Source organism: Falco punctatus, assembly GCF_963210335.1.
Source record: "Falco punctatus genome assembly, chromosome: 2".
In the NCBI taxonomy this organism is placed as follows: domain Eukaryota; kingdom Metazoa; phylum Chordata; class Aves; order Falconiformes; family Falconidae; genus Falco; species Falco punctatus.
The window spans coordinates 66,248,930-66,274,940 of record NC_137581.1 but is presented as its reverse complement, the minus strand read 5'-3'; the positions used below and the strand labels follow the sequence as shown (position 1 = coordinate 66,274,940).

Genomic DNA, 26,011 nt, shown 5'->3' with positions numbered 1-26,011 from the left:
TCCACATCTTACGATATGTCATAATAAGCAAAGAAATCGTTCTCTGCTTTTTCTTTAGGCTCCTGTTTATGGCATTAACAGACTTGCACCTCAGCAACATATATATGCTTATCAACAACCAATGCATACACCACCTCTGCAAAACACTTCTGCTTGTATGTTTTCCCAAGAAATATATGGCACACCTCTCCGTTTTGATTCTCCTGCTACTGGACTCATTTCTCCGCGTGGGGGTGATGATTATTACAACTACAGCGTTCCACAGGCAAGCACAAATCCACCATTACCTGAACCAGGCTATTTCACAAAGCCTTCAGTTGCTCCACCAACTTTAAAGCCTGCAGAATCAAAGGTGATAGAATTTTCAAAATCTAAATTCAGCCAGCCAGGAACAGCAGAAGGATCAAAAACATCCCTGCCAACACCAGCACAGTCAAGCCAGTCAACAACTTTTAAATTCAATACTAACTTCAAGTCTAATGATGGAGACTTCACCTTTTCTTCTCTTCAAGTTGCAATGCAGCCTCCTAATGCAGGTTTTAATAGTAGCGAAAGCCTCTTGGGTCTTCTGACATCTGATAATAAATCTTTACAGGATGATAGATACATTGAACAAAAACCAGTTAACGATCACACAGGCAGTCAAAGAAATATCTTCAGTTTTGGCAATAAACATATTTCAGGCATCTCTTTTAAAGAAGGCATGGGACAAAATGCACACAAAAACCTGGCTTTTGAGAAGAGTGATATGTTTAGTGTCCAAGAACCAAGCAAGCTTGTATTTGTGACTTCAAATTCGGATTTGGCCAATAGAAGTCATGAAACAGAGGGAGGAAGCACCCATGGTGGAGATGAGGATGATGATGGTCCTCATTTTGATCCTGTGGTGCCACTCCCTGACAAGATTGAAGTAAAGACAGGTGAGGAAGATGAAGAAGAGTTCTTCTGCAACAGAGCTAAGCTTTTCCGTTTTGATGCAGAATCTAAAGAATGGAAGGAAAGGGGTATTGGAAATGTAAAAATACTGAAACATAAAGTATCTGGGAAATTTCGTCTCTTAATGAGACGGGACCAAGTGCTGAAGATTTGTGCAAATCACTACATAAATACAGATATGAAATTAACTCCAAATGCTGGATCAGATAAGTCATTTGTGTGGCATGCTTTAGATTATGCGGATGAGTTGCCAAAACCAGAACAGCTTGCAATTAGATTTAAGACACCTGAGGAAGCAATGCTTTTCAAAAATAAGTTTGAGGAGTCACAGAGTATTTTAAAAACCTTGGGATCAAATGTTGACACATCTGTGACTCAGAATAGTGGGACTGCAAGAGAAACAACAAATCAGGACATCAAGGAGCCTAGCAAACCTGTTTCTGGGACCCTGAACTTTGGCTTTCAGTTCCCAAAAGATGGGGTGAGCAGTGAATCTGATGGCAAAGGCAACCTTACAGCTACATCAACTGCATCTGGCCCTACTACTTTTTCATTTGGAAAGGAAGCCCCACAAACCTATTCTTCTGGTGGTTTTGCACAACATCTCTTGAAGAAAGATCAATGGGAGTGTAAAGTATGTTTAGTTCCAAATGAAGCTACTGCAAAGAATTGTGTATCATGCCAAAGTCCAAATTCAGATAAGTGGGAAACACATGGCACCCCATTACCTGACTCTGCTGCGAGTTTCAAAGCCAGTGGTAACACTGTGCAGGACAAATTTGGATCTGCTTTTGCTAAAAAGGAAGGTCAACGGGACTGCAGTGTCTGTTCAGTGAGAAATGAACCCACTGCCTCCAAGTGTAGTGCTTGCCAGGATCCAAACAAAACTAGTACAGCGGTATCTGGTCAACAAAGTTCCTCTAAATTTGGCCAAGCAATTGCTGCAAAGGCTATTCAAAATGACTTGGGAACTGCTTTTTCTAAAAAAGAAGGTCAGTGGGACTGCTCTGTATGCCTAGTCCAGAATGAAGCAAAGGATGTCAACTGTCGTTCTTGTCAGAATCCTAACTCTCAAAGTCAACCAAATGTGCCTACATCTACTGCTCAGGCATCCCCTGCTCCCAGGTTTGGCTCCACTGGTGATGCAAGTAAACCACAGAAAAATGGATTTGAAGGGCTTTTTGCTAAAAAGGAAGGGCAGTGGGATTGTAATACTTGTCTGATGGGGAATGAAGGTTCTTCACCAGCCTGCGTAGCTCTCCAAACACCAAATCCAGCTGGTAAGCCTGCGAGTGATGCTGCATCAGCTCCTACTTTTGGCTTCAAAAGTAAATTATCTGAACCTGCTGCAGGACAGTTGGGAACAGGCTTTAAGTGTAACTTCTCAGAAAAGGGCTTTAAGTTTGGTCATGAGCCAGGCAAGATGCCATCATTTACATTTCGCATTCCTTCTGATACTGAAGCTAAGTCTGCAAAGGAAGGATTTAGCTTTCCAGTGCTTGCAAGTGGATTTAAATTTGGAATACAGGAGTCTAGTAAAAATACCACCAAGAAAGATGAACCATCCAAAGAATGTACGACTGGCTTCTCAAAAAGTGTTGATGAAAAAGACAAAAAGGAACCTCCTTCAGATAGCAGAATTACATTCCAATTTCAAGAAACAGCTAACACGGAGAAAGGTGACTTTGTTTTTGGGCAAAACAGCAGCACTTTTACTTTTGCTGAGCTTGCAAAAAGTACTCCTGGGGAAGGCTTTCAATTTGGTAAGAAAGATCCTAACTTCAAAGGCTTTTCAGGTGCAGGTGAAAAGCTGTTCTCTTCACAGGATTCTAAAACAGATCACAAAGCAAACACATCTGCTGACCTTGGTGAGAAGGATGATGATGTATATAAGACAGAGGACAGTGATGATATCCATTTTGAACCTATAGTTCAGATGCCTGAAAAAGTAGAACCATTTACAGGAGAGGAAGATGAGAAAGTGCTATACTCCCAAAGAGTAAAGTTGTTCAGGTTCGATCCAGAAACAAGTCAGTGGAAAGAACGCGGGGTGGGCAACTTGAAGATTCTTAAAAATGAAGTTAACGGCAAAGTAAGAATATTAATGCGGCGTGAGCAGGTACTGAAGGTCTGTGCAAACCACTGGATAACAACAACAATGAACTTGAAACAGCTGTCTGGCTCAGACAAGGCATGGATGTGGATGGCCAATGACTTCTCTGATGGTGATGCAAAGTTGGAACATCTGGCAGCAAAATTCAAGACACCAGAGCAGGCTGAGGAGTTCAAACAGAAGTTTGAAGAATGTCAGAGACTACTACTAGATATACCACTGCAGACACCTCATAAACTTGTTGATACAGGTAGGACAGCTCAACTTATACAGAAAGCAGAAGAAATGAAGTGTGATTTAAAAGATCTCAAAACATTTCTGACAGATGACAAAACCAAACTGTCAGAAGAGGAACATGTAACCTCTGGTTGTGCCAGCAGTACTTCTGATGTGGTTATAAAGCCACATGCTGAAAGTACTGGGCCTACTCTGGAATGGGATAACTATGACTTGCGTGAAGAAGCGTTGGATGATAGTGTAAGTAGTTCTGTATATGCATCACCTCTTGCAAGTAGCCCTGTAAGGAAAAACCTTTTTAGATTCGGAGAGTCTACAACAGGTTTTAGTTTCAGCTTTAAATCTGCCTTGAGCCCATCCAAATCTCCTGCCAAACAGAACCAGAGTAGAACATCAGTAGGCACAGATGAAGATTCTGATGTGACTCAAGAAGAGGAGAGAGATGGGCAGTACTTTGAACCTGTGGTACCTCTGCCTGATCTCGTGGAAGTGACCAGTGGTGAGGAAAATGAGCAAGTTGTCTTCAGTCACAGAGCTAAACTCTACAGATATGATAAAGATGCTAATCAGTGGAAAGAGAGAGGTATTGGGGATATCAAGATACTGCAGAACTATGACAACAAACAAGTGCGCATAGTAATGAGAAGGGACCAGGTACTAAAACTCTGTGCCAATCACAGAATAACACCAGATATGAATATGCAACAAATGAAAGGATCTGATAGAGCATGGGTATGGACTGCGTGTGACTTTGCAGATGGGGAAAGGAAAGTAGAACTTCTAGCGGTGCGATTCAAGCTGCAAGATGTGGCAGATTCATTTAAGCAAATTTTTGATGAAGCAAAGCATGCCCAAGAGAGAGAGACACTGATAACGCCTCTTTCTTCTCGTAACAACACGCCGAAGGAATCTCCGTGTGGTAAAAATGCTGTAGCCGTATTAGAAGAAACTACCAGAGAAAGAACTGACCTCAGCCATGGTGATGATACTTCTGATTTAGCTGTAGAGGTTGCAGAGTTGTCAAACACTTCTGAAACGCCAACAAAAACAGTGGTTTCTCCTCCAAAGTTTGTATTTGGATCTGAATCTGTCAAGAGCATTTTCAGTAATGAAAAGACAAAGACATTCACATTCGGAAATACTTCAGCCACTGGTTCTCTGTTTGGCTTCAGCTTTAATCCTCCCAGAAAGAGTGAAGACCATATTCCACTGTCTCTGAACACAGCACAGAAAGAACAGATCTCTGAACCACCAAAATGCTTTAGTGCTCCTCAGAAGCCTTTAGGCAGCAAGGTAAACAACTTGCCAACTTCAACACAAGGTGGACCCTGTAACTTCTCATTTAGAATTGTGGAAAAAGGTGAGTGTCAATTGAACTAGTAATCTATTCAACCACACAGCTTAGTAAGCAGTCATCTCTATGCTGTTGGTTATTCTTTGTTGTCTTAATAATACATAGTTTCTTTCAGTTCCAGTGCAGGTACCCACATCTTTACAAGTTTGTGAGACTTTTAACTAAATGAGTGAATTTTAAGTCATAATTAAAGTGTGTGATGCAGAATGGAGTTTTTTTGATTAGTGAGAAAGGGGAATTTCAGGTAGAACTGTAACTCTGAAGTCCTGTACTTGAATCTCAGACTTAACTGCTTAAAGAAGGAGGGATGGATTCACTTTGAAGACTTAAATAGGTAGTTGAATTGGTAGTGTATGTACCTGGGCCTTTGCTCTGAGTGGTAAAGTGTGAGAGCAGCAATCATATGCTTCGGCTAAAGTTTGAATTACCAGATTGAACAGATGGGTATTCTAAAACTACTCTCTGTACATATGTTTAAAGTCTTGATTACTGGCCTCTGCAATTTCAGGTGTGTAGCTTAAATAACATCAGGTGTTAGTCTCTTTCCTTAGCTTGAAAAGAGATCATCTGATTATACACCTCAGTTACACAGTTTCTGACACTCACTGAAAGAGATGCACTTGCAGAAATTGTTGCTGCAACATGGCCACTATAATGTGCTGCAGTGTCTTTGTGAGAAGAATGGGATTTGCTAGTGTTTTAATGGTAGAGTACTTCTCTTTTGAAGGCTTCGTGTGCTGTTTCCCATCAGTGTGAGACTGTTTAATCAAATTATAGTTCTTAATTTCCATACTAATCTCAGAGTTATGAAGATGTACTGTCTGTTTATTAACTGAAGCATAGTAAGTGATGTGGCGGAAGATGAGAGCTGCAGTCTAATCACATGGGTTGGTTAAGCTGTGTAGAATTAACAGGTGAAATTTTCTACTGTGAAATACAACTATGGAATGTTTCCAGAACTAGATGAGTCTGGTTTACCCTTTTAAAATTCCATGTAAACACTTACATCCAAATAATTTATTTTTTTAGGATTTAATTTTAGCCTTTTTAAATCTAATCCAATGGCCTTTTGGACAAGCACATCTTCCTTGCAACCTGATAGTAAAGGTATTTACATACTGCACTGAATGTTTGATAAAAAACACTTGAGCAGGCGTGGACAGTAACCCAACTGTGTCAGAGCAGTTGGCTCAGTAATCCTTGTAATTAACATGCATGCTGAAGAAGAGTATTTAAAGTTCTGTGTCTGACTACTGTATTTGGCCTGTTGGAGAATGTCTGTAGCCCTTAGTATTTTAATATGAACTAGCATAATGGGTGACCCTGTTTAAGCTTTTGGCTTGTTTGCCTTATTTTCTGAGGGTATCTGCCTTGCACTGCTCCGTGATGGTTTTGCTCAACATACACACTGGATTTTTAAAATTCCCGTTTTCTGAAGAAATTTAGCTCTTTTATTTTTAGAGACTACATCTCTTAGTGACTTGATGTGTTGCACTTTAATGAAGTACACTTGAGGATCTTAAGACAGGTTATCCAGTAGAAGGGTTGAATGTATTTAGCCTCCCTTGGAAATAATTAATTCAGTTTCTCTATTATCATTGTTAACTACTACACTTTTAAAAACAAGAAGCGCACAGAAATGAGAAAGCCAACTCCTTACTACTGCTCCTGTGTATATCTCTCATGTGTAATGTGAAGTCCACCTTAGCTGGTCAGAAAACTTTTGCGATTTATGTTCAGAACCTCTAATCAAAACTGTTACAGTTTATAGTTTGATTATCTGTCGTTGTAAGATATTATTAATGGTGCTTCTTGCAAGTATGCTTACTGTATACTCAACTTACACAGTTCAACAGCAATTTAACTTTAAAAAGCAAATTTTTCTGGTCTGCGCAAGACAGTTGTCTAATACTAGTGTCTTACATTGTTTAAAAATGCCAAAATACCATTCCAGACACCATTTTCCCAAAACTGTATTTCTAGAGAAGCTGTTCTTCTTTAAACACTGAACTCCTATTTTGTTTATATGATCTAAAGTCAGCTGTTCTGTGTTTTTAAGTATCCCTCTGCATGCAGTTTATTAACGATTCAGTTTTATTTTCATCATTTGATGTCCATAATGTGAAGTGATAAAGCATTCTGCTCCAGTGCATATATGCAAGAACTTTTGCTAACTCACACTGATCCTGGTTTTATATTGGGAGGGTGTGAGGGCAAACTGTGCTTCGCTTCTACTTTTCTGACAGTTAGGGTGTGATTATATACTTAGTGATTCATTTACAGTTGCTAATGATTTACACTGTAGCTTTTTGGTAGCTTTGTTTTGAGCTTTGACTTAATAGCATATGACTCTGAGAAGTCCTTTCTAAATTAGGTTTTCAAGCACACCTAATGCAAATATAATCTGAGGCTTCCTCGTGGGGAATGTCTTTTGGGGAGCAGCTTTTGAGTTGTGCTGGAGTAACAGTCAAAAGACGTTTAGCCTCATAGTAGTTCTGCACCTCCATGCAAAAGTACTTAAGTTTTTCTCAGGTCAGGTCATGAGCTTTTTGTAAGTTCTTTCCAAGTTTGAATCAGAGTTATGTCAGTGGCATGTTACTGTATCAGTTACATGCATTATCATTTAAATTCTGGTGGTTTTCTCTTATATCAGTCAGTATCTTCTGGATGTATGTGTGAGGAGAAAAAATGACCGGTACTGTAACTAGCTAGATATTTAGGCTACCTGGTCTTAATGTCAGTTGAAACAAAAAGAAAAATACAATACATTAGTGATAAGAACTGTTGTGCATCGTGTTGTTCTTTATTTTGGTTGTTCCATATACTAATAATGTTTCGTTTGGGTTTTTCCCTTGAGTTGAAAGTTCTATTAATCACAAACCAAAGAGTCTTTTAAGAATGTTCTACCTATGCATGCTCTTTGTTTTCATGGCTGCCTGTGAAGTTATATTTAAGCTGTTTTGCAGCCTTAATGAGTAACAAAAGTTAACTTTGTGTCAGGAGGCTGAGTAGAAACTGACTGAACTGAACCAGTGAACATCTTGCTCAGTCTTAATATTCTGAGGGCAAATACATGTTGTAATCTTAATCTGTGTTGAACCCTTCTGTCACTTTGGATGTTTGGAACACTAGAATCTTAATCCAGTGTTTCATAGATCATCTTCACGGAGAACTTTATGGGTTAATCTGAAGCAATTTCTTAATGTGTTTCTCTTACTGCTACTTTGCACAAAGGCTACTGAAAGAGCCTGCATGATAATGCTTTTGGAATGCTGTCTGTTGAATAGATGGACTGTTACATCTGTTGCTGCGTTCTTCTAGCTAGCTTTATAGTGCTCAGATTAAAGGAAGCCCACACTTTTACCATCTACCTGACTAACTTTAGAAGGAATTTTTTATTGTTGAAGATACCTTTTTTGAAAATTCTCTAATCTAAGGAAAGCTGATTTTTGCTGTAACCTTTAATGGCTGCAAGACTAAATAAATACTCCACACTTAAACCTCTGTGGTGAATTTGGTGCAGATTTACACAGTCGAATTGAGACACTTGCTTAACTGATCTGAGAGAATAAAACACGTGCTAATATGCAGGATACTTGCATATCTTCATAACACAGTGCTAGTTGTACTCCTAATTCTTTAATCAGCTGGAATTAGTGAGTTTTTTGCATTAAATTCTGAGAAAATACATGAAAACATCTGTAGCCTGCCATCGTCATATAAACTTAGAAATCTACTATTCAAGAACTTATTCTACATTTACTTTATACAGGCTCAGAAGAGCTATTGCGATCTAAAATGTGAGTGAAAAGCATTACTTTACAGGAGTGTATGTGCTGGTAATGAGTTTGAGCTACACTCTGGTGTATAAATGCCTGAAATGATTAAATTGTAATCAAAAGGAGTGTCAGCTGCGGCAAAGGTTGGGGAGGGAACACTTGGAAAAAACACTTTAAATTTAAACTAGTACTTTGGATTTTGTTTGTAGTCTATTTTTATTTATATTGTTCTTTATCTACTGGAAGATACTAGTGGGAAGAATGCTTTTAAAAAGCGGATTTATTTTAGTGTGTCAGTTGTGTCAGAGGATCTAGGGGCATTCTATAAACATTCCACTTCCACCCTTGTCTCCTCTTGCAATCGTGCATATCAAATTGCATGAGCAGGAAAACTGGTGTTCCTCAGGAAATGAGTAATAGTCTGGTTGCTAGCTGAAGATTTAGGTTCACACTGACTGCGCTGTGCCACAAACTTATCAAATATTTTCTAATGAACAGAACAGTGAGGTTTTGGGAGCACCCTTCAAATTTTCCTGACTAGTTTAACTCAGACCTGGAAAACATTAACAAATAGGTTGACCTACTAAAGCTATCAAATTGTTTTTAGAAACAGCTGTTGGGTTGCTACTGATTCACTTATGGGGTAATTCTTATAAATGGTTAACAAATCAGTTTCTTACACTTTTACCTCCAAACTCCCCCTCTCAAAGCAACACTAAAACCCAAATAAAAAAAAACCACGCTGAACAATACATGCTTAAACTGGTATATTCTCCCTCTTTGTTTCCATTCTTCATAATGAACTCAAATCTTTGTTTTCAAAGCTGTCTGCTTGTTCTTATAGCTCTATGTTTTTCTGCAGTTTGCTCTAGGCTGTGCTTTCAGCTTTAACCTTTGATTATGCACTGGTTTTTTCAATACAAGTGGAATGGACACCTTAATGTTGAAACAGAGAGGAGAAAAAGCTATATAATAAAATTGATAGTGTTATTTGTCCTTGTTGGAAAAGCTAGTTAAATAGACTGAAAGCAATATTTTTTTTTTTTGTTCTTCAACAAGATGGAACTAAAAATTATTTTGTAACAATAAAAGTTTCAGCAACAGCTGTTATGGTAAATTGAGATTAGCTATCAAAAAGTTCAAATTTCCTGTAGGTAATCTGAAGTAATTTCTATTCAGTTGATACTGAATATTGTCTAGAACTTAAAGCACTTTTAAGCAATGGAATATGACATGTTGCTGTAGACTACTTTTTCTTCTTTCAGGCCTGAAGTTTGTCACTCTGCCTCTAGAAGAACACCTCTGTCCCTCTTCTTTGTAGCTGTTCTTTGTTTGACATGAGGACTGAATTAAATAATCCTTACAACAATATAAAGATGCAGGCTTGCTTCTGTTCTGATACTTGAATTCCAAAGGCAGTGGAATAGGATGTTGTTGCACATGCAGCTTAGAATTTCTTAAATTTTAACAGGATGTTCTGTCCTAGCATCCTTTAACTTTGATTGTTTTTTGTGGATCAGCACAAAATGCAGGCTCCAAATGTATTTCTAACTGCCTTAGAATTAACTTGGTTCTGTAATAATAGCAGTGTGTTAATGTTACTCCCTGTTCTGAAATTACTCAGTTTTAATGGTCTGTTCAATTTCTGTAAAAAAAGCAGAGAAGACAACGATGTCAAAAGACTATCTTCCATCTGATGAGGTTATAATAGTTTACGAGTTAATGCCTACCCCTGAACAGAAGGCTCTCGCTGGCTTTCTCAAGCTACCTTCAACATTCTTCTGTTACAAGAATAAGCCTGGATATGTGAGTGACGAGGATGACGGTAAGGAGTGCCAAAATTGATCTTTGTGTTGCCTTTTTGTGGGGAAAGGGTGTAACACACCATAGTTGCGCAGCCCCATCTCAAGCACTGTGTGCAATTTTGGGTGCCTTGATGTAATAAGGACGTCAGACTATTAAGAGTGTGTCCAGGGGAGGGTGACCAACATGGTGAAACGCCTTGAAGGCCAGACTTAGAAGGAGGGGCTGAGGTCACTTGGTGTGTTCAGCTTGGAGAAGAGAAGGCTGAGGGGCGCCCTCATTGCAGTCTGCAACTTCCTCAAGGGGGGCAGCGGAGGAGGAGGCGGTGCTGATGATCTCTGTCTGGTGACCAGTGACAGGACATGAGGGAATAGAATGAAGCTGCATCAGGGGAAGTTAAGATTGGACATTAGGGAAAGGTCCTTCACCGAGAGTGTGGACAGTCACTGGAACAGACTTCTCAGGGAAGTGATCCTGGCACCAAACCTGTCACAGTTCAAGGGGCATCTGGACAACATCATATAGTTTACTTTTAGGTCCTGTAAGGAGTAGAGTGCTGGACTCTGATCCTTATGAGTCCTTTCTAACTTGAAATATTCTGTGATTCTTTGGATACTGTCAGAACCATTAGACACTCAAATATTTTTGTTTGGACTGATGGGAAATAATCCTGTTACCTTCCTTATGGCCAGGGATGTACACTCAGGTCTTTGAGACAGAACAGTACAACGGAGGCCCAGGAATGACTAGAGGGAATTTGTATTGGTGTCTTATGGGTGTTGCCGCTCACATTGCCGATGCAGTTGGTTAATCAGATATTTGAGCAAGAGGTTTACTTCTATAGCTATTTTTAGAGACAAATACAAGGCAGCCTTTATCAAAAAAGGAGCATTCTAAGGTTCACTAGATGCTAGACTAATGGCTTATTTTTCCTCTAAAACTAATTCCTGACACTAAAACTGCACATATTCTATATCAAATCTTACTGGATGCAACTACATTACTCCTCATTTATTCAGCAGCAGAGCTGTTAAATTGAAGTTCTGAAGCATTGCATTCAATAGAAAATGTGAGAAGGCAAGCCCCCTCCCACAAACATCTGAACTTGCTAGCTTATATAAAAAAGATCTTCAGTCTTCTTCCCAGTTCTGTTTAGTGGTACTCGTAATCAACATGACTCAATAAGAAATGTGTTTTCTGAAAACAAAACCTGTGCCGTTTATCTGTGAGAGTCTAGGCTGAGAAAAGTGTCAATAGCACACTGAAACACATGTATGCAAAATAGGAAGTGAAAGCTTACGTGCTGATCTGTGGAACTTTTAAAACCTAAGCAAAAATTACTAATACTTGCTATGTTTATGAGTCTGAAGGGCTTAGCAGACTTCTCTGTACTTAAGGGATACTTGAAAACTTATGCTTATTTCCTCTATTTAAGATGAAGACTATGAAACAGCTGTTAAGAAACTTAATGGGAAATTGTATCCCAGTGATTCAGAAAAGAAAAAGAAATTGCAAGATCCTGTAAAAGGTATGTCTTAAAACACAGTGTTTAAAACTTCTTATATATTGAAATACAAGCTTTAAAACTGAAGGACGTGGGGCACTGCAACTAATTTTGTTTCCTGAGAGAGTTTTTAGAAGCAATGATGCTGAGCATCTCAAAGTAAATCTTTAAGCATAGTATGTTAGTTAGCAGTAAAGTGGTACCTGAATGAGAAATGTACTTTTCAGGTGGCCTCTAAACAAAAACATTAAAGTGTCTTCCTACCTTGAGCCCCTTTTGAATATGATGAATTCAGCTTGCCTTGATACTGTCCAAGACATAAGTTGTTTACATCTGTGAATGCTTGCTACTTGTGCAGATAGTACATTTAAAATAAGCTTATGAGTTAATATTGTTCAATTAAAATAAAGATACTTGGTCTTTATACTAAAAATACAGGTATATTTTGTAGAAGAGTGAATTTGCTGCTTATGTTTGTCAGCTTTGGCTTGTGCCTCAGTTCAGTGTTGTATAACTGAAGATTTGGATAGATACTTCTAGAAGTGAAGTTGGGGGGGGGGGGGTTGAGGATATGTGCTAGAAAAGAAGGTATGTATTGAGCCATCTGAAATGCGAACAAATGTGGAAAGAAGCTATTGCAGTGGCAGCTGCAAGATTGAAGTTTTAATCATTTCATGGAAATTCCCTGATAGCAATAGAAAACAAAGTATGATGAATTTCCAATTCTGGTTCACCCCAAGTGGAGTTAAGTTAGTTGGTCTGCATTTCCACTGTTTAAACAATAATACTATTTGAAAAACTCCTAAGTCTTACTTCAGGTTAGTTTGGCTATCTTTTATAATGTAGGTGCCAAAAATTACTTCAGTATTTAGCTGCCTTCCCAACTAGTTTCCACTTAAATTTCTTTGCAGTGGGCATCACTGGAAAAAGTGAAGTCAACAGTGAAAGAGAATGTGCTGCTACTGAGGAAAAGAAACCATCTCCTGAGGAGAAGGCTGAAACAGCAACTCTCCAGGTTCCTTCTACATCTGTCGGTGGCGTCAGCAGTGACACTAAGGATAACAGTCCAGAAGACTTTCAGACAAAAGTTAAGATTCAAGAAAGGAAAGTAAGAACTAAACTCTTCCTAAACTAGTTGTCATTAAACTTGTGCAATTACTTCATATACATGTGATACTTAACATTTTTTTTTACCTTGTGAGAACTAAAACATCCAATGGTGAAAAAATATTTGACTCTTGTGGTTGTGCCTCATACCTTTGCCAACACTGAAATGGAAGCTTAGGCCTTAAGTTCCTCAGGAAGGGAAAGGAGGTACAGCTGTTCTCATAAATTATACACTGCTTTGGCTAGTAAAATCTTATGTGTCTCTCCCTGGCCTGCCCCCCCCCCCCCCCCCCCCCCCCCCCCGATTTGCTTTCAGGAAATAATAGTGGGGTTTTTTGAAAGCATACTACTACAAAGATACTTCAGTCTCTTGTCTTTGCATGTTAAGTATAATGAACTTCAGAAAGCTTGCAACAACAATTTTTCTTGGTATACTTTTTTCTAAAATAACTGTTAGTCTCCTGAGGAAGTAGTTTGCATACTAGGCTCTTCTGGCTTTACTGTGGCATATGAAGGCATGGACTCGGGTTGTGGTGCAGCCAGAGGCACTTTATTGTACAGAGAAGCTCATATTTGTATCTCTGAGCCCAGATACAAATTCCAGCTGTATGTAACACCAGGCTCAGGGTAGAAACCATTCATGCAGTTACATAGTTACATATCACTACAAGCATGCAGACGCCTATTTGCTACTGATAACTATGTTTATCTTACTCTCCTTCACAATACCTACCTGTTCTCATTTCTTGCCAGGTCAGACATTCTCCATCCACCTCTCATGTATCTCTTTTCAGACATTCTCCGTCCCCCTCTCTCTTATCTCCCATCAGTAATGGTCAGACATTCTCCATACTCCTCTCACATATTCCTCTTCAGACATTCTCTATCCTCCTCTCCCACAGCTTACTACTTTGCTTTTTGTTTGTTAATTGTGACAAGGCAAAGGTTGTGTGTAGCTGGGTGACTGTGACCTGATTTATGTTATGGTCAACTAAACCTGAATTTTTTTCCTGAATACAGGAAAAAAAAAAAAGGCATGGGAGACATAAGACAAACATCAATAAGGTGGTTAAGGCAATTATAATAAATCCTGCAATACTTTTGATCTACAGCCTAAAGTTTCCCAGCCGTGAGAAGAGACCAAAGACATCCCACCCCTGGCTCTGCTGCCGATCTTTGTTAAAGACTTTTAAGTTTTGTAAGATTTTGTGAATTGATTCAGAGTGGTCACTCAGATTCACGTAATACATCTCATCAAAGTCTTCACACCCATGTCCCTGTGCTAACAATAAAAAAATCAATAGCAGCTTGGTTCTGTAGCGATGCACAATGGACAGGGTTGACATCAACTAATAAGCCAGAAAGAGTAGCGTTTGTAGTATTACTTTCTTCAGCAAGCTAGCAGCCTAATTTACTAAGCAAGTTAAGAGCATGTACTATTCCTACAGAAGAGATTAGAGAAGCAAAAATGTGTTGCGCTGCATTCCAGAACTCGAGAGTTACAGGCTGCTGTGAGGTCTGCGTTAGAAACATTTGACAGGTAGTGGGGTTGTGATTTTGCAAGGGCTGCAATGCCCGCTTGCAATCTTCATTGGCATTATCATAGCTAGTTGTTTTAAACGGAACCCTTGAGCTTCCTCATGCTTGACTGGTTGTTACAAAATATTCTGAAGCCAATCAATAAAGTTAGTATATGACACTTTAGGACCCTGCAGGACTGGCAGATGACTCACTGGACTCATACCCAGACTTCAGTGTCTTCAGGACTACCTTAATAGCTACGTCCTTAATTTGCAAATAGGCGTCCCTGTGATACCTTGCCTGAGTCATGGAAGCGGCATAATAATTTTTGCCAGCCAACTGCTCATAGTTAACAGCAATTCCCCGATTAAGGTTTTCAATCAAGGCCATTAGACATAGCTCACGAAAATCAGATAACTACATCATATACTGCGTTGGACTTAGTGCCATACAAAGCAATGACTTTGAGTCATGCAGTGTGAGTGTGTAAGACTCTACCATCGCTTCAAGAAGGGATATAGCAAATGTACTATGAATACCCCCTTCCTGCACTGCTTTTCTTAACTCTTAACAGCCTTATATTGCACAGGCTGCCACTCTGGAGGCTGATTTGGCCAATACAATACTGGACATGCCACAGCAACTCCCAAATCCCCTTGCTTGTGCTTCCCACTTGCATTTCCCGCCACCAATCCCCTGGACCCCCTTTCACCTTCCCCAAAAATACAGTCAACCCATTGCAGGGAGGAAAAAGGTCTAGTTCCTTTTCTGGATCTGTGGGACCTGGAACAAAAGGTTTATCAGTATCAATGGAATCATTGTCTGAGCTGTCCTGTTTCCACACTTGGTCCTGTGTTGTGAGGATTGCTGCAGTCGGCGACAGGAGCTTTGGGGGCAGAGGAGGTACAAACAGGGTCAATGCAATCGTTGAGAAGAGTGGCGCTGTCAATGGAATTTACATCCTCCCCTGGTTTAGCACTGTAAGTAGAATTAGTCTGCACTTGGTGAAGAGTAGTCAGAATTTGCTACCAAGGTGCTAAATGCATTCCTGCTGCTGAGTCCCCCCCTGCAGCAGCATCATACAATCGTCTGCTGACTGCTTGCCAGGCAGGAATTTGCAAAGTGCCATCAGGTGGAAAGTCCAGCACTTTGTCACGGATCCATTCTAACAGAGTCACTAGCTGCAAACCTGTCTAGTTGCTACTAGATAACCATGTTTATCTTTCTTACTCTCCTTCACAATACCCACCTGTTCTCTCATCTCCTGCCAGGTCAGACATTCTCCATCTTCCTCTCGTGTACCTCTCTTCAGACATTCTCCATCCTCCTCTCTCTTATCTCCCATCAGTAATGGTCAGACATTCTCCATACTTCTCTCACACATTCCTCTTCAGACATTCTCTATCCTCCTCTCCCACAGCTTACTACTTTGCTTTTTGTATTGATCTCAGGAGAATGACAGTACAAGTTCAACTGACTTAGTTTGTACCAGTAAGGAAGAAGTACCTTGCCCACCAACTGGTGAGGTGACGGTATTTGTCCAGTCAGCTACCAACAATGAAGAACCAGATTCCACTATGGAAACTGTGCATGTATCGCAAGCTTCATCAGGAGCCAATGACAAACCTGTAGACTTATCAACTAAAAAAACTGATTTGGACTGTTCAGAGTCAACACAAGGTAAGGTCAGGGGTATGTTCTGGTGGGTGTGTGAGGTGGTTTTTTGGTGGTTGGATTTTTGTTTTGGTTCCTTTTCTTTTGATAGGAAGCTAAGTATGCTTTTCTGTAGATTGGTTTATCTAATGTAGTAGCCTTGGAGAGAAGCAGTACCAACACTGAATTAGAAGCATAAGTACCAATCTAGCAGAAACATGACTGGGGATTAAAATAATTATATACATCAAATTCTGCTGTGTGCAGATAGCGCTACTGCAGAGCAATGCTAGTGGCTGTTACATAATTTATATATGATGTACTTTCTCTCATTAGTTCACTGTTAAATACCGCGTGAATACTTACTAGTTCTGTGGATCTGCACAGAAGTAGCATACTGAAACGATCTCACACAGTCTTGAGCCTTTTTCTTAAATGATATCGTTGTGACAAGTGTTATGTAAACTTTAAATTTATTGGAAGGCAAAAATACCACAGATACTTCCCAGTTTATTCTTGTGAATATATAATATTAAATGTGTTTTCTTTAAGAAAGGCAGAGAAAAACCTTTGACTTTCCTCTCTTATTTGATAGAAAACAGAATCATCTCATTTGGTTTCGGCAATACCCCAGGCTTGTCGTTTGCAGATCTGGCTTCCAAAAGCTCTGGAGACTTTGCTTTTGGCTCAAAAGGTGGGTTAAACTAGTCTCTGAGACAGGCACTCAGCTGGACTTCTTGATACAGTATACCTTCTATGCACCAAATTTCTATTGATCCATCAGTTAACACCAGTTTTCTGTAAGTTTTTGTCGGGAGGAAGAAACTACGCAAAGTTTGAAATGTAACTGTCTTAATTGTAGATGAAAACTTCAAATGGGCAAATACAGGAGCAGCTGTGTTTGGAGAGGCAGCCCATAAAGTAGATGAAGATGAAGGTGGTAGTGATGATGAGGTGGTACATAGCGATGATATCCACTTTGAGCCAATTGTGTCCTTACCAGAGGTAAGGTGACTTCTAGATGATAAACCAACACTAATATAAGCATGTCTGCTAACACAGCAAGTTTTTAAAAAATGCTTATTGCAACTTCTGTGATTTTTCTTTGTTCTTTTATTTGCTGCTTCCCTTCAGTCTCATTTCTCTCTCCACAAAGAGTTGTTTGTTACCTACTTTTCCAGTTCTCGCAAGTGTTTCTTATCTTTGGAAGATAATGTTAACTAAAGGAGGTTAGAGGCCAGTAATATGCATACATAAAGTGAGGAGGAGATACGGCTGTCATGTGGCCTTAGTTTGTTATACTCAGTTGGTGTTCATTCTGTTCAAGTGCAAATATCAAGTTCTTTAACAATGTTCAAAAGGTAATGCCTGAAATGGTAACAGTACTGTATCTTCGCTTCTCATTTTGCACATCATTCAGCAAACCTGCACCTTTCCTGGGAAACTTGCCAGAACACTTGAATAGTGCTTTGGGTTTTCTGTTGTTTTTTGGGGGGGTTATTTTTAAGAAATAACATGCATGTACAAAACCCATTGAAAAATAAACAAAAAACCCACTCCCAACACAGAAACGGAACAAATGCCTACCAAAACGATACGCAGCATGGTGAAGTAGTATTGCAATACTATAATTAATCTCAAACAGTGGAATTTCTTGGGCTCTTAAATTATGGAAAGGTTAGATGTTTTACTCGTTTTGGTGTGTGGCGAATATGATGTTGGAGAAAGGAATACACTGAATAAATTTCCATTGTAATAGGTCAGAATCGTAAGTGTATGTAATACTTAATATCATTGATGACAGCAGTTCTTTGGGAAATCACAGGTACTCTGCTTTTTTTTTAGGTGGAGGTAAAGTCTGGAGAAGAAGACGAAGAAATTCTCTTCAAAGAGAGGGCAAAACTTTACAGATGGGACAGAGATGCTACTCAGTGGAAGGAGCGTGGTGTTGGAGAGATAAAGATCCTCTTCCATACACAGAAGAAATACTACAGAGTCCTAATGAGAAGAGACCAAGTTCTTAAGGTCTGTGCAAACCACGTCATCACCAAGGAAATGAACTTAGTGCCCTCTGATACATCCAACAATGCTTTAATTTGGACAGCCACAGATTATGCTGGTGAGTTTGTCAGGTGGTTTTTGTTTTTCGAAGTGGTCTGTAGTTTCTGCGGCTTTGGTTTTTCCCTGGAGGTTGTAAGATGAAAGTTATTTGTCTCTGACTATACTTAACAGAACTAAAGAAACCTGTTCTTGGATTTATTTTCAGATGGTGAAGTAAAAGTAGAGCAGCTTGCAGTCAGATTTAAAAGCCAAGAAATGGCTAACTCTTTCAAGAGGAGGTTTGAAGAATGCCAGCTAAGCTTGTCAGAGTTACAGAAGGGACACTTATCTCTGGCAGCAGGACTGTCAAAGGACACCAACCCCATTGTGTATTTTGAAGTTTCTGCTGATGATGAACCTTTAGGACACATAACCATGGAACTATTTTCAAATATTGTCCCTCGAACTGCTGAAAATTTCAGGGCCCTGTGCACAGGAGAGAAAGGATTTGGATTCAAGAACTCCTGCTTTCACAGAATAGTCACTGACTTTGTGTGTCAGGTAAGTATAACAGGAAGGCTCTTAATTGAGAGAATGAGATGTATCTTGACTAACAATGGCAATTAAAAGAATCACTTATACAGGATAGCATGTTCTTATTGGCAGCATGAATCTGGTGTGCGAGATACACTCATCTGTCCCTTCCAGGCATCTGCCTTCCTGCCATTTCAGGAGATGAGAAATGGTACAAGCAGCACATGCTGCCCTAAGCTAAATGCTTTTTACCTGTGTCTGCCAGCTGCCTGATGCTGTAGTGTTACCTAGCACTGACATGTTAGTGTGGAAGAAAGAAGAGAGAGGGATCTCCTCTTAAAATGGACAAGGGGTCTGTTGCTGAACAGAAACTCAAGGGACAGTAAGGGTTCCCAAAACTACCATTCAGCCTCCTCTCTCTATGGAGAGGAACTTCTGTATGCTGACCTGCTAATAACACATATTTCCAGGCTTCTCTTATATAACCAACTTCCTTACATGCTGCACTAATGTTCCTGCATGTTACTACATCCCTGAAGATGAGGTACAACCCTCTACAAACTTAGAAGTAGGCAGTAATATATGAATGCCCTGTCACCAGAATAAAAAAACTATCCGGTCTCTTGATTAGATATCACCTGTGTCTGAAGTATGCCCGTTGTGGCTCTTTTGTTAAAACTTTGTGCCTTTCTGATAAGGAAAGCAGTGCTGCTCATGTAGGGTTTAAACTTGTTGTGGGGTATTCCACACCCCGTAAGGAGCAGACTTCCTTCTGAAACAGTTAACTGCACTGTGCATACCCTCAGAAAAAGTGAGTTTTTATCACTTCAAATTGGGGTATTCTGTTTGCTCTGCTTTGCCTAAACTTTCTCCAGGTACAGTGAGAAGCTTTTCAATGAGCATTAAGGCTTTCCTTCAAAGATATGATAACCTACACTCTCACCTTTATGTGTACAGTCCAGTAACTGGGAGACAGAAGCTTGCTGCCTTGCAGAAAGACAAAAGACACTGCTCACTAGCAGTAGCTGCTCTCCTGAAGAAGCAGTAATGTGGGAAAAGCCGATGCCTGCACAGAAGCAGGAAGTTACTGGTCACTGGTACCTTAACCCTTTTCAAGTGACCAATTCTGTGCCTGCAGGGATTAAGCTAAGGCAGGCCTTCGGTGAGATAACCAGGTCCCAGCTATCAAGGCCAAGTGATGCAGGAAGCAGGCAGTGGGAAAGACTGGCCTAGAGGAATGGTTGCTACACGGAGCAGGAAGATAAAACACTGTGTTCAGAATAAACAAGGGACAAACTTTCCATTACTGCTTCCATTACCTTACCTTGAACAAAGCTGCTGAAGCTGGGAAGCATTGTATCTAAATAAATATGGTACTTGTGGAAAACTAAGAATGAGTGCTTCCAAAGCAGTCCTAACTGTTGAAAGTGGATATAATTTTCCTGTTGGTTCATGTTTCAGGACTTGTTTAAGTTAATGCTGTGTGCCCCCCCCCCCCTTTTTTTTTTTAAGGGAGGCGATATAACTAACCATAATGGAACAGGTGGACGGTCAATTTATGGAACAGCATTTGAAGATGAGAATTTCGAAGTGAAACACACTGGTCCTGGATTGTTGTCAATGGCAAATAAGGGCAGGGATACGAATAACTCTCAGTTCTTTATAACACTTAAAAAAGCAGAACACTTGGACTTCAAGCATGTGGTATTTGGTTTTGTGAAAGATGGAATGGATGTTGTGAGAAAGATTGAATCCTTTGGTTCTCCTAAAGGACTAGTGAGCGGAAGAGTTGTCATTACAGACTGTGGGCAAATATAGAATTTGGGTATACAGATGTTCTAGGAGTATAAATCAGTATTTAGATGTTATTGACTAATTATTTCAACTTGTTAAAATGGACATTTCTGATGTATAAATGTAAAATTACAGCTTGAAGTTGGATTTTTTATGTGTTCTAATTGATTTTTTGCATGATAAATAAGTTCAGACACTGGCATATTTCAGGTGTATTTGTGTTATCCTGACATATTTGTATTAAATGTCAAATTTTAAAAATTAAATCTTAGTCTTGTTAAGATAAATGTCTTGTTTTCACTCTGATTTGCTTAGAAAAGAAAAACTTGCATGATTTGGCTTCTGTCAAATCTCGATTTTTAAATATGTAAATTGTAAGTACTAATTACTGGTCAGTAAACTGAAGGCAGTTGAAACTTAATGCTTACTCAAATGTGCAGAAAGCAAGCTGAGGCAGGTAGATTCTGGCTTGTGCTGTCTGAAGTCTCAGAATAGCATGTCAATATTTGAAAGCTAGAGAATAGTTCTTAAATATTTCAATCTCTATTTTGCTAGAGAAGTGTACAAACTTTTTTTTTTTTTACACAGAGTATTTCTAAAGGTCTTAGTTTATTGAAAGACATCTGCTTAACATGGGGATTTTACCTGAAATGCTGTAGTATAACCCGCTGCAGCTGCTATGACATGGCTGTCTTGCCTATCTTCTCAACGTTTATTAGCTGTTTGCTGTGGCAACTTGTCTGACCTCACTGCAGAACTGACTTTTAAGTGTGGCTTACATATGCCGTGGGTCATTTTATCTTTTTTAAATTGTTGTAGTTTAACCCCAGCCGGTGACCTAAGTACCAGACAGCACTCCCCATCCCTTCCTCCCCCACCAAGGGATGGCACTCCCCATCCCTTCCTCCCCCACCAAGGGATGGGGAGGAGAATTGGGAACAAAGTTAAACTTGAGGATTTAGGTAAGAACAATTTAGTAATTGCATTTTTTAAATAATAATAATTAAAATTAAAAAGAGGGAGAAGGGGAGAGGAAGGAAACCCAAAGGGAAGGGAGAAAACAAGCGATGCATGATAAGAGTTGCTCACCACCTGCTGACCGATGCCCAGCCAGCCCCTGAGCAGCCATCAGCAGCCCCCAGCCAACCCCTCCCCCCACCAGGCCTGCTGGCCCAGGGTATGGAATACCCCTTGGGCTAGCTTGGGTCAGCTGTCCTGGCTGTGTCCCCTCCCAATGTCCTGTGCCCTGCCAGCCCTCTCGCTGGCAGGGCCTGAGGAACTGAAAAGTCCTTGACTTGATAGAAACATCAGCCAGCAACAACTGTCAACATCAGTTACCAACACTGGTCTCACACCCGACCCAAACCACAGCACTGCATAACTCTGTCCCTGTTGAAACCAGGACAAAAACTTGTCTCTTAATAGTGAATCAGCATGAGTAAAATTGTGGTTTTGTGGGTTTTTTTTATTCCTACTCTACATGTTAATGCTGCCATTATCAAAGTTTTCTTCAAAGTAACCGATCTGGCATTTTGATCTTTAAAATTGAAAATATGTAATTTGAATATTCTGCTTTGAGATTTATTAGTTTTTTAAGGCTAGTAGGAGTACTCCTTCCCTAAAGCTCCTGCAGAAGCATTAAGACTCTTGGACAATAAACCCCAAGGGATGGGGCCGGGCGGCAGGCGCAGCACAGCCCCGCGAAGCCGAGTGGGAGTGCGAAACCACTCCCGCACGCCGCAGCCCCGCCGGTGCCCCGCCCGCCCCTGCCCGCTCTGGCCGAGGGCTCCGCCGGCAGCGCCGCCGCTTCCCGGCCCGGGGGCACCGGCCCCGCCCCAGCGGGCGATGGGGCCGTGTGCGCCTGCGCCCCGCCGCGCGCCCGCTGCTTCCGCCGCGGCCTGTCGCGCCTGCGCCCGCCGTCTGCGGCTGGTGGCGGCTTCTTTGAGCGGGAGCGGTGCGGCGGCGCGGTACGGTCGGCCACGGCCCCGGGGCCGGGCGTCTCTGGCGGCGCTGCCTGCGCGGGCCGGCGGGGGTGAGATTGGAGGGGCGCGGGTAGCGCGCCCGGGGGAGGGGGGGCGGGAGGAGGAGGAGCGCCGTTCATCCTCGCCTGGTCCCTGAGGTGCCTGGGGCGGGGGTGTCTGTGTCCCCTTCCATAGGGTCCATTGTAAACACTGGCGTGTGGCGTACGCGTACGGTGTAGAGCCAGAAAAGGGACTGAAACAGAGTAGGAGCTTACGTGTGAGGTGTCCTCCCGGTAGTAGTGCCCCGGCCCCTCGGTTCTGATTGCCTTAGGGTGCAAGAGCTGCAGCGCCGTCCTTGTCCGGGCTTGGAATTCCCCTGGAAACTGCAACTCCAAATCCGGTGCGTTCCCAAAACACAGCCTGAGCAGCTTGGCACTTAGTTTTTGCCTACCACCTTCTGGTACCTGTTAGTTCGGCAAGATAATATGTAGATCCTCTTAGTACGCTAGGCATATATGAAATACATATAATAGGATAACTCATTTTATTTCATATCTTCTCTTGCCACAGCAATTACTAGCTTTATTTAGAATGTGTTAGAAGGGTTTGTGATTTTTTGCAAAGCCTAGTGATTAGTTCTGTTCTCAGGGAGCAGGAAATTGTCGCCTAGAATCAAACCCGTAGTTCATAAAGAGACTGCCACAATGATCGGAATGTAAACTATGATGGGTATCATTCCCTTGCTGAGGTAAAGTAGTCTTATTTTACACCAGACAAAGCCAGGTTCTCTGTACTGATTGGAATGAAGGAACTGGATTGCTTCTCCTCTGTTTTCACTACTTGTGCTGATGTAAAAATGTATGGGTCTGCAAATTGGGTTAGGAAACTGATCTGCCTAAAAATCCAGGAGCAAAGACTCCTCCCACATGCTGGTGTTTCAAAAGTCTTTGACACTTTGTAGAAGGAATGCTCATTCACTAGGCACTTACTTTTATTTTGCCTGAAGTCTGTCTTTCACTGAGACAAACTTGCAGTTGCTTGCATCCGAGTTCTGTGGGTCAAATGCTTCCAGCACGTCCAGGGTATAACAGACCTTAAGCGTTCATACTCATGCTGCAAAGGAACTAATATGTTGAAAAAATACCTGTGAGCAGCCAAAGACTGGGAGAGATTGATTGAAAGGTGGATTTGAGTTAACATGTAGTTGGATTGGGAGATTAAGTTGGTGCTGGGAATCATCAAATACAGAAAGCAGCCTTTTTTTTTCTGAGGAAGTGTGACTTGCCATTTTAGGATCAGAAACCATTTAAAATATGAGGTGAAGGTTTGAGTTCTTTAGTAGCTAATATCTAGATGTATTTGCCCATAGTTTCTCCAGAAAGATTTGCAACTCTGGTAGCATTTTGTAGTGCTCTAGTTGCTATGTTTTTCTTGAGGAATATTTTGCTTTGAATTACAGAACTATTCTTTAAAGAAAAATAATTTCCAAAAGTTATCTTTAAAAAAACTATCACTGAGACTTTAAAGTGTAATGCTTGCAAGGAAGGAAATGCTAGATTTGTTTGCAAGTTTTGCTATTTCATGAGAAAGCAGTATTTAAGTACAAGAAAATACAGCAGTCGATCTCATCATTTAGAGCATAGCAGAGAGATGCAGTGAAATGCAACTAAGGTCATGAGACATGCTTTAAGTGATCTTTTCTAATGTATGTTTACTTGATTTTGCTTGTAGCCTAATACTTCTGTAATTTGTTTTTTTAGTATGTAGTTAAAAGTTAGTAGGAAAAAGTGGAGAAGGAAACTGACATAAAAAGCGTAGCTATCAAGATAGATGGCACTGTTTCTGTGATTACCTGATCCTACTTTTATGCCCTTATTTTATGTTACTGTCTTCATAGTGTCTTACAGTATCTCAAATATTTTAACATATAACACTATGACTATTTCATTATTAGACTGTGGGGACTATGTTTGCCTCTTAATATGAGGGGCATTTCCATTTTGATATTGAAAAAAAAAAACCACTTCCCTTTTCAAAGTCAATAGTTTGTGGTAGGAATTCTGTCACAAGACATTGTAACTGTTAAACAAGTCAGTTGTAACTTACACTTTCCCTGAAAATTCTGACTATATTACAGTGGGTTTGTGCTTTCTTATAAGATTGCCTTTCAGAAGCGTTACATACTGAATATAAAAGTGGAAGCTCCCTGGTACACAAAGGTAATAACAAACAATGGTGCTTTGATGTCTTTTTCTGGCATCATATATATACAAATATATATATTCAGACAAAATATATACTAAAACTGTCTCATTCCTAAATTTACTTCAAGGTTTGTATTTTCTCATTTAAATAGGTAGACATTCTTGAATGTGATATCTGGGAGCCAGCCTGGGAATGTTAACTTCACATAAAGAGCACAAAGAATGCTTTAGAACAATGGTTCCCAACCTGTTTGTGTTTGTCCTACTTGAAGTAGTTTTAGCAGTCCACCTTGTAATGGATACATTTGGTTTTAAAGACACATATGTGTTTAATATTTAGAATGTCTTTGGGCTTCTTGAGAAACACGTGTTGCTGGCATGCAGACAGCAGGGTAGAACGATGTGTTTATCACACTTTGGTTATAGAAAAATTAGTATATGAAGGCAAGCTGTACAGCTTCAGAAAGACAAATCAGGTTTGAAAACTGAATAATTCTTCCTATAGGTTAAGCTGTTAGAATTTTTAATTCATTTGTCAGGCTGCGTCAGTGGTTTTTTTGGTTCTTAAACCTACCTGATTACAAAGCAAGTATTTCTAACAAGTCCTTTTCCAATTCTTAATGTCAGCTTCTCAAATGCAAAATAAAAATGTTATTATTTTATGTATTCCAGGTGACATGGACAGCTTACTGGAAAATACAACTGTTTCTTTATCCAGATGTTCTTTAGAGTCAGAATTTACTGAAAGTGGAAGAGAGAAGAGCATCAGATCTTCTGGTGATTTTCTGCAGAGTTATAAAGACTGGGATTGGTAAGAGGGGTTTTCTCTTCAGCTCTGCTTTATCATTTATTATCTCTCATAATCCATATAAACCATGATGAAACAATATGTTTGGATTGCACTGATACAGAAGTAGTTTTAAGATCCTTGTTTCTTGTTAAGTAAAGAAATGTTTGTGGCTGATGTACGAAATAATGTGAATGCTGATTCTGATGAGAAGTATTGTTTTGCTCACTTTCTGATCTAATCTGTGTATGTTGGAATTGCTAATGGGATACAGGGATGATATAAACGCAACTAGGAGCAAAGCAGATAGCTCAGACTGATGAACAGCTTTAAGTTTATTTAGAGATAATTTGATTCCAAAAGCCAAGAAATCTCTGTTCGGGGCTACTTTACACCAAATATGTAAAAATAATTTAAGAAGAGATTTTATATTTTTAGCTTTTCTGGAATTTGGTTGGTGGTGAGAGAAGAGTGTTGGTTTTACCTGCTGTATACATATGCTTACAGCATGAAAATTCTAGTTATTGTTACTACTTTTAGGTCAGCAACATTATTAACTGTTGTGGTTAAAATCTTGTGAGTAATAATGCTTTTCACCCAAATGATTTAACTCTGCTATTTGTTATCAGTCAAATATCAAAATCTTAGATTGAGCAATGCTTCCTTTTTTGTACAGACTTCTCT

General features: G+C 40.1%; 2 protein-coding genes across 14 annotated transcripts in view; both read left to right on the top strand.

Moving 5' to 3' along the window:
* The window catches only part of RGPD4 (RANBP2 like and GRIP domain containing 4), a 34,960-nt gene extending 14,279 nt beyond the window's left edge, over positions 1–20,681 (top strand). Inside the window, exons 20-30 of one of the 4 annotated variants that reach the window (XM_080377395.1) lie at positions 59–4,646; positions 5,670–5,747; positions 10,080–10,244; positions 11,658–11,750; positions 12,638–12,834; positions 15,806–16,034; positions 16,603–16,701; positions 16,870–17,012; positions 17,853–18,126; positions 18,274–18,608; positions 20,094–20,681. In XM_080377395.1, coding sequence (XP_080233521.1) covers positions 59–4,646; positions 5,670–5,747; positions 10,080–10,244; positions 11,658–11,750; positions 12,638–12,834; positions 15,806–16,034; positions 16,603–16,701; positions 16,870–17,012; positions 17,853–18,126; positions 18,274–18,608; positions 20,094–20,399 — 6,507 coding nt within the window. In that variant the 3' untranslated portion in view covers positions 20,400–20,681. Of the gene's footprint in view, positions 1–58; positions 4,647–5,669; positions 5,748–10,076; positions 10,245–11,657; positions 11,751–12,637; positions 12,835–15,805; positions 16,035–16,602; positions 16,702–16,869; positions 17,013–17,852; positions 18,127–18,273; positions 18,609–20,093 lie in introns of all 4 variants that reach the window. The other 3 variants (XM_080377394.1, XM_080377397.1, XM_080377396.1) reach the window with 3 other exon arrangements.
* Positions 20,682–20,760: 79 nt separating this feature from the next.
* Positions 20,761–26,011, top strand: part of CCDC138 (coiled-coil domain containing 138) — a 43,625-nt gene continuing 38,374 nt past the window's right edge. For 6 of the 10 annotated variants that reach the window (XR_013926374.1, XM_080377426.1, XM_080377427.1 and 3 more), the window contains exons 1-2: positions 20,761–22,407; positions 25,213–25,351. Coding sequence is in view for 9 of the 10 variants with exons in the window: in XM_080377426.1 (XP_080233552.1) it covers positions 22,044–22,407; positions 25,213–25,351 (503 nt within the window). In the remaining variant the exon portion in view is untranslated. The other 4 variants (XM_080377430.1, XM_080377424.1, XM_080377429.1 and 1 more) reach the window with 4 other exon arrangements.